The 18,767-nt window shown below is 49.8% G+C and overlaps 1 protein-coding gene across 4 annotated transcripts in view; it reads left to right on the plus strand.

Annotated features, from left to right (window-relative positions):
- LOC115165370 (1-phosphatidylinositol 4,5-bisphosphate phosphodiesterase eta-2-like) overlaps positions 1-18,767 on the plus strand; it is a 72,493-nt gene that overhangs the window by 46,260 nt on the left and 7,466 nt on the right. For all 4 annotated transcript variants that reach the window (XR_003870138.1, XM_029718451.1, XM_029718453.1 and 1 more), the window contains exons 12-20: positions 255-353; positions 2,757-2,857; positions 3,019-3,104; positions 8,101-8,286; positions 8,496-8,603; positions 8,824-8,948; positions 9,308-9,392; positions 11,365-11,511; positions 12,250-12,329. Coding sequence is in view for 3 of the 4 variants with exons in the window: in XM_029718451.1 (XP_029574311.1) it covers positions 255-353; positions 2,757-2,857; positions 3,019-3,104; positions 8,101-8,286; positions 8,496-8,603; positions 8,824-8,948; positions 9,308-9,392; positions 11,365-11,511; positions 12,250-12,329 (1,017 nt within the window). In the remaining variant the exon portion in view is untranslated. The remainder of the gene's footprint in view (positions 1-254; positions 354-2,756; positions 2,858-3,018; positions 3,105-8,100; positions 8,287-8,495; positions 8,604-8,823; positions 8,949-9,307; positions 9,393-11,364; positions 11,512-12,249; positions 12,330-18,767) is intronic.

The following is an 18,767-nucleotide window of genomic DNA, read 5'->3' on the forward strand; positions in this document are numbered from 1 at the left end:
TAGTCTGCCACACGCACACCCACTGCAAATGTAGTCTGCCACACGCACACCCACTGCAAATGTAGTCTGCCACACGCACACCCACTGCAAATGTAGTCTGCCACACGCACACCCACTGCAAATGTACTCTGCCACACAAAATATTTCTATCTATATTCTGCTAGGCTTATTCTACCACTCTCAGTAATATATGTGGTATTTTGTGTATGTAAAGTCTATGTATATAAAGTGTTTGTACTCTCTTTCTCTTCCAGGGTAAAGGTGATGATGGTGCAGAAATAGGGGACGAAGCCAACCCCAGCACGAACAAGCGTCTGGGTAGGACCTTCATGGGCAGCTTCTCTAAACGCAAGGTGGGCATCACCCCCTCCCCCTCCTCTCCACTTTCACAGTTCATCTCTCTCGCCTCTCCACCTTCACAGTTCATCTCTCTCCACCTTCACAGTTCATCTCTCTCCACCTTCACAGTTCATCTCTCTCCACCTTCACAGTTCATCTCCCTCTCCTCTCCACCTTCACAGTTCATATCTCTCTCTCCCCTCTCCTGTCCACCTTCCCAGTGCATCTCTCTCAAATCATTTCAAAGGGCTTTATTGGCATGGGAGAAATATGTTTACATTGCCAAAGCAAGTGAAAAGGATAATTAAGCAAAGTGAAATAAGCAATCAGAAATTAACAGTAAACATTACACTAACAGAAATGTCACAGGAATAGAGACATTTCTAATGTCATATTTTGTCTATGTACATTGTTTTAATGACGTGCAAATAGTTCAAGTACAGAAGGGAAAATAAATAAACATAAATATGGGTTGTATTTACAATGGTGTTTGTTCTTCACTGGTTGCCCTTTTCTTGTGGCAACAGGTCACAAATCTTGCTGCTGTGATGGCACACTGTGGTATTTCACCTAGTAGATATGGGAGTTCATCAAAATTGGATTTGTTTTTTTGTGGATCTGTGTAACCTGAGGGAAATATGTCCCTAATATGGTCATACATTTGGCAGGAGGTTAGGAGGTGCAGCTCAGTTTCCACCTCATGTTGTGGGCAGTGTGCACATAGTCAGACCTGGCTCTCAAGAGAAGACAGGCTATTTCAATAGCAAGGCTATGCTTACTCTGTACATAGTTAAAGCTTTCCTTAGGTTTGGGTCAGTCACAGTGGTCAGGTATTCTGCCACTGTGTACTCTCTGTTTAGGGCCAAATAGCATTCTAGTTTGCTCAGTTTTTTTGTTAATTACTTGACACATTGGAAAGAATTATCTTTTTGTTTTCTCATGATTTGGTTGGGTCTAATTGTGTTGATGTCCTGTGAGTCTGTTTGTGTTTGTGAACACAGTCCCAGGACCAGCTTGCTTAGGGGACTCTTCTCCAGGTTCATCTCTCTGTAGGTGATGGCTTTGTTTGGGATCAGTACTTTTAGGTGGTTATAGTATTTAACGGTTCTTTTCTGGATTTTGATAATTAGCTGGTATTGTCCTAATTCTGCTCTGCATTTGGTATTTTACGTTGTACACGGAGGATGTTTTTGCAGAATTCTGCATGCAGTCTCATTTTGGTGTTTGTCCCATTTTGTGAATTCTTTGTTGGTGAGCGGACCCCAGACCTCACAACCATAAAGGGCAATGCGTTCTGTAACTGATTGAAGTATTTTTAGCCTGATCCTAATTGGGATGTCTAATTTGATGTTCCTGTTGATGGTGTAGAAGGCTCTTCTTGCACAGCTTTGTGGAACTTACCTGTGGCGCTGATGTTTAGGCTGAGTTAGGTATAGTTTTCTGTGTGCTGTCAGGCAACGGTGTCTAGAAGCAATTTGTATTTGCAGTCCTGGCAACTGGACCTTTTTTGGAACACCATTATTTTTGTCTTACTAAGATTTACTGTCAGGCCCCAGGTCTGGCAGAATCTGTGCAGAAGATCTAGGTGATGCTGTAGGCCCTCCTTTGTTGGGGACAGATGCATCAGATCATCAGTAGACGTTTGACTTCAGATTCTAGTAGAGTGAGGTCAGGTGCTGCGGACTGTATTAATGCCCTCGCCAATTCGTTGATATAAAATATTTACAGAGCATTCAAAAAGTATTTCCACCCTCTGACTTTTTCCACATTTTGCTGTTACAGCCTTATTCTAGAATTGATTAAATTGTTTTTTTATCCATCAATCTATACACAATACCCCATAATGACAAAGCAAAAACTGGTTTTTAGACATTTTTGCAAATGTGTTAAAAAAAACTGCAATACCTTATTTACCTAAGTATTCAGACCCTTTGCTATGAGACTTGAAATTGAGCTCAGGTGCATCCTGTTTCCATTGATCATCCTTGATCTTGATTGGAAACAATGGATGATCTCACTCCATTACCAGTGCATCTCTCTCTCTCAGTGCGTCTCTCTGGGGTCCTGTTCAGTTAGGCCCCGGTGAAATGTTTTGGAGCAGAACAGAATGTTGTGTCCACTTCTATCCAGCTGTCTTTGCTTCCTGGTGTCTTCACTCCTGTCCAGGTGTCCCTGCTTCCTGTTGTCTCCACAGGCCCATTTTTAGATCCATGTGTTTGACATGGCAGACTAGACTCAGACTAGACCCTACATAGTCCAATACTTCTGTAGTAAAGTACTGTATAGGGATAGGATGTAGTAATACTGTATGGGATGTAGGATGTAGTAATACTGTATGGGATGTAGGATGTAGTAATACTGTATACTTGCCTGAGTCTATAGTGCCGTTGTGACTGTATTTGACCTTTTCCTTCCAGAAAAAGGCTGTCAAGCTGAAGAAGACCAACAGCCTTGAAGACACCGACACAGACCAGGAGAGCACCAGCAGCACCTCCCGCGTCCCCCTGCATCACAGCAGGTGCTGTTACCGGAGCGACATGGTCTGTTACCATAAACACATGTTATAACTGCACCACAGTTACAGTACACATGAAAAACACTTGTACTGGGAGACACTCTACTGTAAGCATAGATGTACCATAGAACTGTCCCTCTGGCTCATTGGCTGTTCTCCTGCAGGAAGAAGACCATGAAGCTGACCAGGGCTCTGTCAGACCTGGTCAAATACACCAAGTCAGTGGGCGTCTCCGACATAGAGAAACAAGGTGAGCAGGGAGAACAAAAATCTCCCTACCTGAACTTGCTTCGTTATACTGACACTGGCCCATCTCCCTACTTGAACCTGCTTCATTATACTGACACTAGCCCCGTCTCCCTACCTGTACCTGAACCATAATACTGACACTGGCCCCGTCTCCCTACCTGAACCTGCTTCATTATACTGACACTGGCCCATCTCCCTACCTGAACCTGCATCATTATACTGACACTAGCCCCGTCTCCCTACCTGTACCTGCACCATAATACTGACACTGGCCCGTCTCCCTACCTGAACCTGCTTCATTATACTGACACTGGCCCCATCTCCTGACCTGAATCTGCTTCATTATACTGACACTGGCCCCGTCTCCCTACCTGAACCTGCTTCATTATACTGACACTAGCCCCGTCTCCCTACCTGAACCTGCTTCACTATACTGACACTGGCCCCGTCTCCTTACCTGAACCATAATACTGACACTGGCCCCGTCTCCCTACCTGTACCTGCTTCATTATACTGACACTGGCCCCGTCTCCTGACCTGAACCTGCTTCACTATACTGACACTGGCCCCGACTCCCAACCTGAACCTGCTTCATTATACTGACACTGGCCCCGTCTCCCTACCTGAACCTGCTTCATTATACTGACACTGGCCCCATCTCCTGACCTGAACCTGCTTCATTATACTGACACTGGCCCCGTCTCCTGACCTGAACCTGCTTCACTATACTGACACTATCCCAGTCTCCCTACCTGTACCTGCTTCATTATACTGACACTGGCCCCGTCTCCCAACCTGAACCTGCTTCATTATACTGACACTATCCCAGTCTCCCTACCTGTACCTGCTTCATTATACTGACACTGGCCCCGTCTCCCTACCTGAACCTGCTTCACTATACTGACACTGGCCCCGTCTCCCAACCTGAACCTGCTTCATTATACTGACACTATCCCAGTCTCCCTACCTGTACCTGCTTCATTATACTGACACTGGCCCCGTCTCCCTACCTGAACCTGCTTCATTATACTGACACTATCCCAGTCTCCCTACCTGTACCTGCTTCATTATACTGACACTGGCCCCGTCTCCCTACCTGAACCTGCTTCATTATACTGACACTGGCCCCGTCTCCCTACCTGAACCTGCTTCATTATACTGACACTGGCCCCGTCTCCCTACCTGAACCTGCTTCATTATACTGACACTGGCCCCGTCTCCCTACCTGAACCTGCTTCATTATACTGACACTGGCCCCGTCTCCCTACCTGAACCTGCTTCATTATACTGACACTGGCCCCGTCTCCCTACCTGAACCTGCTTCGTTATACTGACACTGGCCCATCTCCCTACTTGAACCTGCTTCATTATACTGACACTAGCCCCGTCTCCCTACCTGTACCTGAACCATAATACTGACACTGGCCCCGTCTCCCTACCTGAACCTGCTTCATTATACTGACACTGGCCCATCTCCCTACCTGAACCTGCATCATTATACTGACACTAGCCCCGTCTCCCTACCTGTACCTGCACCATAATACTGACACTGGCCCGTCTCCCTACCTGAACCTGCTTCATTATACTGACACTGGCCCCATCTCCTGACCTGAATCTGCTTCATTATACTGACACTGGCCCCGTCTCCCTACCTGAACCTGCTTCATTATACTGACACTAGCCCCGTCTCCCTACCTGAACCTGCTTCACTATACTGACACTGGCCCCGTCTCCCAACCTGAACCTGCTTCATTATACTGACACTATCCCAGTCTCCCTACCTGTACCTGCTTCATTATACTGACACTGGCCCCGTCTCCCTACCTGAACCTGCTTCATTATACTGACACTATCCCAGTCTCCCTACCTGTACCTGCTTCATTATACTGACACTGGCCCCGTCTCCCTACCTGAACCTGCTTCATTATACTGACACTGGCCCCGTCTCCCTACCTGAACCTGCTTCATTATACTGACACTGGCCCCGTCTCCCTACCTGAACCTGCTTCATTGTACTGACACTGGCCCCGTCTCCCTACCTGAACCTGCTTCATTATACTGACACTGGCCCCGTCTCCCTACCTGAACCTGCTTCATTATACTGACACTGGCCCCGTCTCCCTACCTGAACCTGCTTCGTTATACTGACACTGGCCCATCTCCCTACTTGAACCTGCTTCATTATACTGACACTAGCCCCGTCTCCCTACCTGTACCTGAACCATAATACTGACACTGGCCCCGTCTCCCTACCTGAACCTGCTTCATTATACTGACACTGGCCCATCTCCCTACCTGAACCTGCATCATTATACTGACACTAGCCCCGTCTCCCTACCTGTACCTGCACCATAATACTGACACTGGCCCGTCTCCCTACCTGAACCTGCTTCATTATACTGACACTGGCCCCATCTCCTGACCTGAATCTGCTTCATTATACTGACACTGGCCCCGTCTCCCTACCTGAACCTGCTTCATTATACTGACACTAGCCCCGTCTCCCTACCTGAACCTGCTTCACTATACTGACACTGGCCCCGTCTCCTTACCTGTACCTGAACCATAATACTGACACTGGCCCCGTCTCCCTACCTGTACCTGCTTCATTATACTGACACTGGCCCCGTCTCCTGACCTGAACCTGCTTCACTATACTGACACTGGCCCCGTCTCCCAACCTGAACCTGCTTCATTATACTGACACTGGCCCCGTCTCCCTACCTGAACCTGCTTCATTATACTGACACTGGCCCCATCTCCTGACCTGAACCTGCTTCATTATACTGACACTGGCCCCGTCTCCTGACCTGAACCTGCTTCACTATACTGACACTATCCCAGTCTCCCTACCTGTACCTGCTTCATTATACTGACACTGGCCCCGTCTCCCAACCTGAACCTGCTTCATTATACTGACACTATCCCAGTCTCCCTACCTGTACCTGCTTCATTATACTGACACTGGCCCCGTCTCCCTACCTGAACCTGCTTCACTATACTGACACTGGCCCCGTCTCCCAACCTGAACCTGCTTCATTATACTGACACTATCCCAGTCTCCCTACCTGTACCTGCTTCATTATACTGACACTGGCCCCGTCTCCCTACCTGAACCTGCTTCATTATACTGACACTATCCCAGTCTCCCTACCTGTACCTGCTTCATTATACTGACACTGGCCCCGTCTCCCTACCTGAACCTGCTTCATTATACTGACACTGGCCCCGTCTCCCTACCTGAACCTGCTTCATTATACTGACACTGGCCCCGTCTCCCTACCTGAACCTGCTTCATTGTACTGACACTGGCCCCGTCTCCCTACCTGAACCTGCTTCATTATACTGACACTGGCCCCGTCTCCCTACCTGAACCTGCTTCGTTATACTGACACTGGCCCATCTCCCTACTTGAACCTGCTTCATTATACTGACACTAGCCCCGTCTCCCTACCTGTACCTGAACCATAATACTGACACTGGCCCCGTCTCCCTACCTGAACCTGCTTCATTATACTGACACTGGCCCATCTCCCTACCTGAACCTGCATCATTATACTGACACTAGCCCCGTCTCCCTACCTGTACCTGCACCATAATACTGACACTGGCCCGTCTCCCTACCTGAACCTGCTTCATTATACTGACACTGGCCCCATCTCCTGACCTGAATCTGCTTCATTATACTGACACTGGCCCCGTCTCCCTACCTGAACCTGCTTCATTATACTGACACTAGCCCCGTCTCCCTACCTGAACCTGCTTCACTATACTGACACTGGCCCCGTCTCCTTACCTGTACCTGAACCATAATACTGACACTGGCCCCGTCTCCCTACCTGTACCTGCTTCATTATACTGACACTGGCCCCGTCTCCTGACCTGAACCTGCTTCACTATACTGACACTGGCCCCGTCTCCCAACCTGAACCTGCTTCATTATACTGACACTGGCCCCGTCTCCCTACCTGAACCTGCTTCATTATACTGACACTGGCCCCATCTCCTGACCTGAACCTGCTTCATTATACTGACACTGGCCCCGTCTCCTGACCTGAACCTGCTTCACTATACTGACACTATCCCAGTCTCCCTACCTGTACCTGCTTCATTATACTGACACTGGCCCCGTCTCCCAACCTGAACCTGCTTCATTATACTGACACTATCCCAGTCTCCCTACCTGTACCTGCTTCATTATACTGACACTGGCCCCGTCTCCCTACCTGAACCTGCTTCACTATACTGACACTGGCCCCGTCTCCCAACCTGAACCTGCTTCATTATACTGACACTATCCCAGTCTCCCTACCTGTACCTGCTTCATTATACTGACACTGGCCCCGTCTCCCTACCTGAACCTGCTTCATTATACTGACACTATCCCAGTCTCCCTACCTGTACCTGCTTCATTATACTGACACTGGCCCCGTCTCCCTACCTGAACCTGCTTCATTATACTGACACTGGCCCCGTCTCCCTACCTGAACCTGCTTCATTATACTGACACTGGCCCCGTCTCCCTACCTGAACCTGCTTCATTGTACTGACACTGGCCCCGTCTCCCTACCTGAACCTGCTTCATTGTACTGACACTGGCCCCGTCTCCCTACCTGAACCTGCTTCATTATACTGACACTGGCCCCGTCTCCCTACCTGAACCTGCTTCATTGTACTGACACTGGCCCCGTCTCCCTACCTGAACCTGCTTCATTGTACTGACACTGGCCCCGTCTCCCTACCTGAACCTGCTTCATTGTACTGACACTGGCCCCGTCTCCCTACCTGAACCTGCTTCATTGTACAGGCACTGGCCCCAAAGATACAGCAGTCGGAATAGAGAAACGTGCAGTATCTGTCTTTAGTGTCCAGACAGTGGTCTCATTTTGTCACTGCAATGAAAGATCAACACATGTTATTCATATATGTTTTTATCCCCAAAGCCAAAATAAAGGGTGTGTGTGTCTCTCGTGTATGTGTGTGTGTGTGTCTTCCAGCCGCCAGCTTCAGTTGGCAGGTGTCTTCTCTGAGCGAGACCAAGGCCCACCAGATCATGCAGCAGAAAGCCGCCACCTTCATCCACTTCAACCAGCGGCAGCTCTCGCGCGTCTACCCCTCCTCCTACCGTGTGGACTCTTCCAACTTCAATCCCCAGCCCTTCTGGAATGCTGGATGCCACCTGGGTACTGGGGGGGGATCCATTTCCAGTTTTAAACTTTTAACATGTTTGGTAATATTGAGCCCCATGCTAGCCAGTGAATTCTCCAATGGCTCGCTCCGAATTTTGATCCATTTGCCCAAATATTTTCTGATTTTAGAAGTGTAGTTGAAATGTTTTTTGATGTTGTTTTTTTTCACTAATTGGAAATGTTTTGATTTGTGTGGTTGTCAGTGGCGTTGAACTACCAGTCAGAGGGGAGAGTGCTCCAGCTGAACAGAGCCAAGTTCAACAGCAACGGCAACTGTGGCTACATCCTGAAGCCGGCCTGTATGTGTGAAGGTGGGCAGCAGCCTCCTCACATTGATTTCATAGCTAAAGGGTTGTGCACACCGTAGCAAAACGTTTTTGCAACAGAAAACGAAAATGAGCGTTTCTTATTTCACAAGTTCAGCCTCCCTGTTTCAGTTTTGTTTTTCTTTAGTTTTGTTCATATTGAATATGACCCAGGTATCTACCATGGGAAAGACTAAGTCTTGTTGTCCCTCCCTGCCTCCTGTAGGTGCCTTTAACCCCATGATAGAGGATCCATTTCCAGGGCAGATGAAGAAACAACTGGTGCTGAAGATCATCAGTGGGCAACAGCTGCCAAAGCCCAAAGACTCTATGCTGGGGGACCGAGGAGAGGTCCTTATTTATTTATCCCCCCCAAATAATTCAATACCGATTTCTCCAAATGACCTTTCTACGGATTTATTTTGAGGAATATCCAAAACCTCAATCATTTGTGGGTCAAATTCACACGGAATGTCCCCATCACAGGAGGCAGGTGAGGGGAGGACCACATCATAATGGCTGGAATGGAATAGTATCAACCACATAGAAAACATGTTTGATGTGTTCGATTCCATTTATTCCGTTCCAGCCAATTACTATGAGTCCATCCTCCCCAAGTAAGGTGCCACCAGCCGCATGTGGTCCCTATTAGTGCTACTACTTGGTTTGTTGAAGCCTCTAACTTTTTTTCTCTCCATCTGCCTTGTCAGATTATTGACCCTTTTGTGGAGGTGGAGATCATTGGTCTACCAGTAGACTGCTGCAAGGAACAGACCAGGGTGGTGGATGACAATGGTGAGTATGTTTGAATAATACGTTGGCTAAATGTGTGTTGCACCGGCTACTATGTCCTATAGGTTGGGTTAAGTCGTCGGTTTAATTTTTGTGTGTGTCTTGTATAATTGAGGAGGTTAGCACCGGCGCAGTGCACTGCTAGCACCACTTGGTCTGCAGACACACCATACCTGAATGATTTATGACTGCTGAGACCGGCTCTCTAACTCCTCTCTCTCTGTATCTCTTTCTCCCACTCTCCTACTTTCCCTCCCTCTACTTTCCATTTCTCTTACTCTCTCCTACCTCCCTCTCTCCTCTCTCCCTTTCTCCTACCTCCCTCCTACTCTCCCTCTCTCCTGCTCTTCTTTCTTTCTTTCTTTCTTTCTTTCTTTCTTTCTCTCTCTGTTTCACTCTTTCTTTCTCTCTGTTTCTCTCTCCTCTTCTTTCTTTCTCTCTTTTTCTCACTCGCTCTCTCTCCTGCTCTCTTTTTCTCGCTCGCTCTCTCTCCTGCTCTCTTTTTCTCGCTCGCTCTCTCTCCTGCTCTCTTTTTCTCGCTCGCTCTCTCTCCTGCTCTCTTTTTCTCGCTCGCTCTCTCTCCTGCTCTCTTTTTCTCGCTCGCTCTCTCTCCTGCTCTCTTTTTCTCGCTCGCTCTCTCTCCTGCTCTCTTTTTCTCGCTCGCTCGCTCTCTCTCCTGCTCTCTTTTTCTCGCTCTCCTGCTCTTTCTTTCTCGCTCGCTCTCTCCTGCTCTCTCTTTCTCGCTCGCTCTCCTGCTCTCTTTCTCGCTCGCTCGCTCTCCTGCTCTCTTTCTCGCTCGCTCGCTCTCCTGCTCTCTCTTTCTCGCTCGCTCGCTCTCCTGCTCTCTCTTTCTCGCTCGCTCGCTCTCCTGCTCTCTCTTTCTCGCTCGCTCGCTCTCCTGCTCTCTTTTTCTCGCTCGCTCGCTCTCCTGCTCTCTCTTTCTCGCTCGCTCGCTCTCCTGCTCTCTCTTTCTCGCTCGCTCGCTCTCCTGCTCGCTCTCCTGCTCTCTTTTTCTCGCTCGCTCACTCGCTCTCCTCTCTTTTTCTCGCTCGCTCGCTCGCTCGCTCTCCTGCTCTCTCTTTCTCGCTCTCGCTCTCCTGCTCTCTCTTTCTCGCTCGCTCTCCTGCTCTCTCTTTCTCGCTCGCTCTCCTGCTCGCTCGCTCTCCTGCTCACTCACTCTCCTGCTCGCTCGCTCTCCTGCTCGCTCGCTCTCCTGCTCGCTCGCTCTCCTGCTCGCTCGCTCTCCTGCTCGCTCGCTCTCCTGCTCGCTCGCTCTCCTGCTCGCTCTCGCTCTCCTGCTCGCTCTCCTGCTCGCTCTCGCTCTCCTGCTCGCTCTCGCTCTCCTGCTCGCTCTCGCTCTCCTGCTCGCTCTCGCTCTCCTGCTCGCTCTCGCTCTCCTGCTCGCTCTCCTGCTCGCTCTCGCTCTCCTGCTCGTTCGATCTCGCTCTCCTGCTCGTTCGCTCTCGCTCTCCTGCTCGTTCGCTCTCGCTCTCCTGCTCGTTCGCTCGCTCTCCTGCCCGCTCGCTCGCTCTCCTGCCCGCTCGCTCGCTCTCCTGCCCGCTCGCTCGCTCTCCTGCCCGCTCGCTCGCTCTCCTGCCCGCTCGCTCGCTCTCCTGCCCGCTCGCTCGCTCTCCTGCTCTCGCTCTTTCTCGCTCGCTCGCTCTCCTGCTCTCGCTCTTTCTCGCTCGCTCGCTCTTTCTCGCTCGCTCTTTCTCGCTCGCTCTTTCTCGCTCGCTCTTTCTCACTCGCTCTTTCTCACTCGCTCTCCTGCTCGCTCTCTCTGCTGCTCGCTCTTTCTCGCTCGCTCTTTCTCGCTCGCTCTCCTGCTCGCTCTTTCTCGCTCTTTCTCGCTCTCTCTGCTGCTCGCTCTTTCTCTCTGTCCATATCTCCTACTCACTGCCCATCTCAATCTGTCTTTCTCCCTTTGTCTCTTTTTCTCTTCCTCGCTCGCCTGTTCTCCCTCTCTCCTCTCCAGGCTTTAACCCCATGTGGGAGGAGACGCTGGTGTTCATGCTGCACATGCCCGAGCTGGCGCTGGTACGTTTCCTGGTGTGGGACCACGACCCCATCGGCCAGGACTTCATTGGCCAGCGCACCATTGCCTTCAACAGCATGATACCAGGTGCCTACCTACCTACCTACCTACCTACCTACCTACCTACCTACCTACCTACCTACCTACATCTTCCTTCAATCCAGCAAACCCCCAACCACTACTGTTCTGCCGCCGGACACTCAACTGGCCTGTTAGTATAGGGCAGGGATCATCCTACTAGATTCAGCTGCGGCACAATTTTGTTTCTTGAGCGGCTGGTCAGGGGGCTGGAACATAATTACAAATCATTTGTAGACTACAAATTGACCGCAAGAAGCCCAAGCAGATATATTTGACTAAAACATAATAATTTCAAACCTTGCTTATATACAATATATCTTTCAATTACACGTGGGGATACTTTAGAACAGGCTTCCCAAAGTTTAATCACTTGGAGATGATTAGCTGGTACCTTTTATGTCAAAATTTGACCCCGGGCCGTCAGTAGGGTAACCCTAGTATAGGCTGTGTGTATATAACTGTTAGCAGTTTGTGTACTAGTGTTATGTTATGAACTGGGAACAGTTCAGTATGTGTTCGTACTGTAGTTGATATAGCTGTTCATAGTTTTATTATTTGTACTGGGAACAGTTGTGCTATTGTGTTGTGCTATTTGAAAACTTTTGAGGCCTTCTCTGATTTTAGTAGTGCTTCATGGTTGTTTCATTGATCTTCAAACATAGTGTCCTGAGATATGAAACATTGTTCTCTTTCCATGTCGCTGGGCTCATTGTCATATTTTGTGTTTATGCTTTTTTTTTTTAGGTTATCGCCACGTGTATTTAGAAGGTATGGAGGCGGCCTCCATCTTTGTTCATGTGTCTGTACATGACATCACTGGTAAGGTAGGTAGGAAGGGAAGTGACGATGGTATTTCACCCACAAGGCCTTTTTAATTGGACCACTTTTTAATTGTGCGTCTCTCAATAATTTTACATTGGACTTCTAAAAAAAAAAAAAAAGAAGTTCCGCTCCAAATACTTTTCAACACAATATTTCAGATAGAATTGAAGTGAATTTTCCCACTAGTCATCAACAGATGGTGGTTATTGAAAGGAAACAAATCTCCATTATTATACAGATGAAGGATTGTGAGTGCCAAAGCTGGGAAATAAATATAATAATTGAAAAATCTATTCAATTAGGAGCTCTCTCTAATTGCCCCGGTAGCAGCTCAATAGAGAATAATTATTCAGAGGTGCCTAATTAAGTAATGAAGTGTCCTTAGCAGCAGCCAACCACGGCCCAGACAGCCCAGCTGTGTCATCTGTGCGTTACAGTTGAGTGGCAGCTGCTGCAGCCGCCACCGTTCTCACAATTAGCACATTTTAAATGGGGACAGATATAGATTACAGTCGCCTCAATAGTGATTATATTTTCTTCAAGCCAGATGCTACTCTCCCTATAGCCAGGCAGTGATATGAACTTGTATTTATGATATAGGATTTTCAGATTAATGACTCAAGTCGCTCTAAATTGATGAACAGTCGACTTTGGATAAATCTAATGTTGTTGGACTGTCATAACATCTTGCATTGAACCAGAAAGGTTAATTGAATAGGTATTGGAAAACTGTAGGCATATTCTACTACAGTTTGCACTTATCTAAAGTGTTCTTACCGGGAGTCAATCAATGCACTTTGAATCAAATTAAACAATTGACTACTAGAGAACTGAAACCATCTTCAATAGTCTCTTTACTAGAGAACTGAAACCATCTTCAATAGTCTGACTATCTACTAAAGAACTGAAACCATTATTATATAGTCTCTCTACTAAAGATCTGAAACCATCTTTGAATAGTCTATCTACTAAAGAACTGAAACCATCTTTCAATAGTCTGACTATCTACTAAAGATCTGAAACCATATTTCAATAGTCTGACTATCTACTAAAGAACTGAAACCATCTTTCAATAGTCTGACTATCTACTAAAGAACTGAAGCCATGTTCTAGTCTCTCTACTAGAGAACTGATACCATATAATATAGTCTGTTTTCTAGAGAACTGAAACCATCTTCAATAGTCTGTCTTCTAGAGAACTGAAACTATATTCTATCGTCTATCTACTAGAGAACTAAAACCATCTTGCAATAGTTTATCTAAACTCAGCAAAAAACGAAACGTCCTCTCACTGTCAACTGTGTTCATTTTCAGAAAACTTAACATGTGTAAATATTTGTATGAAAATAAGATTCAACAACTGACACATAAACTGAACAAGTTCCACAGACATGTGACAATGTGTCCCTGAACAAAGAGGGGGTCAAAATCTAAAGTAACAGTCAGTACCTGGTGTGGCCACCAGCTGCATTAAGTACTGCAGTGCATCTCCTCCTCATGGACTGCACCAGATTTGCCAGTTCTTCTCTTCCACCAAGGCACCTGCAAGTTCCCAGACATTTCTAGGGGGAATGGCACTAGCCCTCACCCTCCGATCCAACAGGTCCCAGACGTGCTCAATGGGATTGAGATCTGGGCTCTTCGCTGGCCATGGCAAACACTGACATTCTTGTCTTAAAGGAAGTCACACACAGAACAAGCAGTATGGCTGGTGGCAATGTCATGCTGGAGGGTCATGTCAGGATGAGCCTGCAGGAAGGGTACCACATGAGGGAGGAGGATGTCTTCCCTGTAACGCACAGCGTTGAGATTGCCTGCAATGACAACAACCACAGTCCGATGATGCTGTGACACACCACCCCAGACCATGACGAACCCTCCACCTCCAAATCGATCCCGCTCCAGAGTACAGGCCTCAGTGTAATGCTCATTCCTTCAACGATTAACGCGAATCTGACCATCCCTCCTGGTGAGACAAAACTGCGACTCGTCTGTGAAGAGTACTTTTTGCCAGTCCTGTCTGGTCCAGCGACAGTGCGTTTGTGCCCATAGGCGACATTGTTGCCGGTGATGTCTGGCGAGGACCTGCCTTACAACAGGCCTACAAGCCCTTTGTCCAGCCTCTCTCAGCCTATTGCGGACAGTCTGAGCACTGATGGAGAGATTGTGCGTTCCTGGTGTAACTCGGGGAGTTGTTGTTGCCATCCTGTACCTGTCCCGCAGGTGTGATGTTCGGATGTACTGATCCTGTGCAGGTGTTACACGTGGTCTGCCACTGCGAGGACGATCAGCTGTCCGTCCTGTCTCCCTGTAGCGCTGTCTTAGGCATCTCACAGTATGGACATTGCAATTTATTGCCCTGGCCACATCTGCAGTCCTCATGCCTCCTTGCAGCATGCCTAACGCACATTCACGCAGATGAGCAGGAACCTTGGGCATCTTTCTTTTGGTGTTTTTCAAAGTCAGTAGAAAGGCCTCTAGTGTCCTAAGTTGTCATAACTGTGACTTTAACTGCCTACCATCTGCAAGCTGTTAGTGTCTAATTAACGACCATTCCACGGGTGCATGTTCAGTAATTGTTTGGTTCATTGAACAAGCATGGGAAACAGTGTTTTTAAACTCTTCACAATGAAGATCTGTGAAGTTATTTGGATTTTTACAAATTCTTTGAAAGACAGGGTCCTGTAAAAGGGACGTTTCTTTTTTAGTTTTTAGTTTACTAGAGAACTGAAACCATCTTCGATAGTCTGACTATCTACTAGAGAACTGAAACCATCTTTCCATAGTCTAACTATGCCTATCTCCTAGTGAACTTGTCATTCTTTTATTTCTATACTGCATTCTATTGTCTCTGTCATCAACACATACTGTAATGACCACACTGTTGTTCATATCTCGTCCTGTTTCCAGATCTCCTCTTTGTCTGCTCTGACTGTATGTTCATCTATTTGCTGTACTCTCCCTCAATTCCCACACTCCCTTCTCTCGCTCTCCCCTCTCTCGCTCTCTCCCCTCTCTCGCTCTCTCCCTTCTCTCGCTCTCCCTTCTCTCGCTCTCTCCCTTCTCTCGCTCTCTCCCTTCTCTCGCTCTCTCCCCTCTCTCGCTCTCTCCCCTCTCTCGCTCTCTCCCCTCTCTCGCTCTCTCCCCTCTCTCGCTCTCTCCCCTCTCTCGCTCTCTCCCCTCTCTCGCTCTCTCCCCTCTCTCGCTCTCTCCCTTCTCTCGCTCTCTCCCTTCTCTCGCTCTCTCCCTTCTCTCGCTCTCTCCCTTCTCTCGCTCTCTCCCTTCTCTCGCTCTCTCCCTTCTCTCGCTCTCTCCCTTCTCTCGCTCTCTCCCTTCTCTCGCTCTCTCCCTTCTCTCGCTCTCTCCTCTCCCTTCTCTCGCTCTCTCCCTTCTCTCGCTCTCTCCCTTCTCTCGCTCTCTCCCTTCTCTCGCTCTCTCCCTTCTCTCGCTCTCTCCTTCCCTCTCTCTCTCCCTCCCTTCCCCTCTCTCGCTCCCTCCCTTCCCTCTCTCGCTCCCTCCCTTCCCTCTCTCGCTCCCTCCCTTCCCTCTCTCGCTCCCCCTCCCCCTTCCCTCTCTCGCTCCCTCCTTCCCTCTCTCTCGCTCTCTCCCTTCCCTTCTCTCTCGCTCTCTCCCTTCCCTCTCTCTCGCTCTCTCCCTTCCCTCTCTCTCGCTCTCTCCCTTCCCTCTCTCTCGCTCTCTCCCTTCCCGCTCTCGCTCTCTCCCTCTCTCGCTCTCTCCCCTCTCTCGCTCTCTCCCTTCCCTCTCTCGCTCTCTCCCTCCCTTCTCTCGCTCTCTCCCTCCCTTCTCTCGCTCTCTCCCTTCCCGCTCTCGCTCTCTCCCTCTCTCGCTCTCTCCCTCTCTCGCTCTCTCCCTTCCCTCTCTCGCTCTCTCCCTCCCTTCTCTCGCTCTCTCCCTCCCTTCTCTCGCTCTCTCCCTTCTCTCTCTCGCTCTCCCTTCTCTCGCTCCCTCCCTTCCCTCTCTCGCTCCCTCCCCTTCCCTCTCTCGCTCCCTCCCTTCCCTCTCTCGCTCCCTCCCTTCCCTCTCTCGCTCCCTCCCTTCCCTCTCTCTCGCTCTCTCCCTTCCCTCTCTCTCGCTCTCTCCCTTCCCTCTCTCTCGCTCTCTCCCTTCCCTCTCTCGCTCTCTCCCTCTCTCTCTCTCCCTTCCTCTCTCTCTCTCCCTTCTCTCGCTCTCTCCCTTCTCTCGCTCTCTCCCTTCTCTCGCTCTCTCCCTTCCCTCTCTCTCGCTTTCTCCCTTCCCTCTCTCTCGCTCTCTCCCTTCCCTCTCTCGCTCCCTCCCTTCCCTCTCTCGCTCCCTCCCTTCCCTCTCTCGCTCCCTCCCTTCCCTCTCTCGCTCCTCCTCTCGCTCCCTCCCTTCCCTCTCTCGCTCCCTCCCTTCCCTCTCTCGCTCCCTCCCTTCCCTCTCTCGCTCTCTCCCTTCCCTCTCTCTCGCTCTCTCCCTTCCCTCTCTCGCTCTCTCCCTCTCTCGCTCTCCCTCTCTCGCTCTCCCTTCTCTCTCTCGCTCCCTCCCTTCTCTCGCTCTCTCCCTTCTCTCGCTCTCTCCCTTCTCTCGCTCTCTCCCTTCTCTCGCTCTCTCCCTTCTCTCGCTCCCTCCCTTCCCTCTCTCGCTCCCTCCCTTCTCGCTCCCTCTTCTCGCTCCCTCTTCTCGCTCCCTCTTCTCGCTCTCGCTCCCTCTTCCCGCTCTCGCCCCCCTCTTGCTCTCCCTTCTGTCTCGCTCTCCCTTCCCCTCTCTCGCTCCCTGTCCCTTCCCCCTCTCACACTCTCTCTTTCTTTCTGTCCTTTCTGTGATTTCAGTTGAACCTTCTTTGTCCAAACGCTGCTTTTAGAGGCAGAAAATTGTTAGGAGTCCTGAAGGCGCCACTCTGAACCCAGGTGTAGTGAAATCCAGTCAGCACCCTGCATGTGCCACATGCTCCTTCCCTGCCACCCCAATAATTTCGCCCATCTGCACCCGCAAGGCAATAACGTCCACCCGTAGAGGCTAACTCATGCCGAACATGAGTTGCGAACATGATTGTGACAGCTTGACTCGTCAGTATCCTCCACCGACCCAAAGTAGATCCAATGTCACTAACATGCGCCGGAGGGAGGGAGAGGTGGGGGAGAGAGCGGGACACAAACACAGGGGACTAGGGGTATTTTATCCATACTCAGGAGATTCCCAGCAAGGAGCACTGCAGGGGTATACAGTTCCTACTGTGTAAGCCACTTGAATGAAGAAAAAAATAAATGTGTTAACGTCATAAAGCATGAACTCTGTCAGACTTGCTCGGATCTTGCAGGAGGGCGTGTTGGGGATCGGGGTGCAAAACTCCGTGTTTGTGGTATTAGTCGGTTGGCATCATTTGTACTGTAATGCCTTGGGCACTCAGTCTTGGTGTAATTCCACTTGGATCTACTTGATGACATTGGGTTGCTGCACATCATGTGCTGAAAGGCAAGCATTTTGAAATGAACAGACACACACACACCAGTCATAATGGTTGTCTCAGTGCAAAGAGTGTTACAGCAGTGTTAATTCGATCGGTGAATGTCAAATTGTGATCTCCATCTCTACATCCCCCACTATGTACATGGTGACCTCCCCCCACTATGTACATGGTGACCTCCCCCCACTATGTACATGGTGACCTCCCCCCACATTGTACATGGTGACCTCCCCCCACATTGTACATGGTGACCTCCCCCCACATTGTACATGGTGACCTCCCCACACATTGTACATGGTGACCTCCCCCCACATTGTACATGGTGACCTCCCCCCACATTGTACATGGTGACCTCCCCCCACATTGTACATGGTGACCTCCCCACACATTGTACATGGTGATCTCCCCCCACTCTGTACACGGTGACCTCTCCCCCCCACTCTGTACACGGTGACCTCCCCCCCCTCACTCTGTACACGGTGACCTCCCCCCCTCACTCTGTACACGGTGACCTCCCCCCCTCACTCTGTACACGGTGACCTCCCCCCCTCACTCTGTACACGGTGACCTCCCCCCCTCACTCTGTACACGGTGGCCTCCCCCCCTCACTCTGTACACGGTGACCTCCCCCCCTCACTCTGTACACGGTGACCTCCCCCCCCTCACTCTGTACACGGTGACCTCCCCCCCCCTCACTCTGTACACGGTGACCTTTCCCCCCCTCACTCTGTACACGGTGACCTCCCCCCCCTCACTCTGTACACGGTGCCCTCCCCCCCTCACTCTGTACACGGTGACCTCCCCACTCTGTACACGGTGACCTCCCCCCCTCACTCTGTACACGGTGACCTCCCCCCCTCACTCTGTACACGGTGACCCCCCCCCCTCACTCTGTACACGGTGACCTCCCCCCTCACTCTGTACACGGTGACCTCCCCCCTCACTCTGTACACGGTGACCTCCCCCCTCACTCTGTACACGGTGACCTCCCCCC

The sequence above is a fragment of the Salmo trutta genome, chromosome 28 (assembly GCF_901001165.1).
Source record: "Salmo trutta chromosome 28, fSalTru1.1, whole genome shotgun sequence".
NCBI classification, from domain to species: Eukaryota; Metazoa; Chordata; class Actinopteri; order Salmoniformes; family Salmonidae; genus Salmo; species Salmo trutta.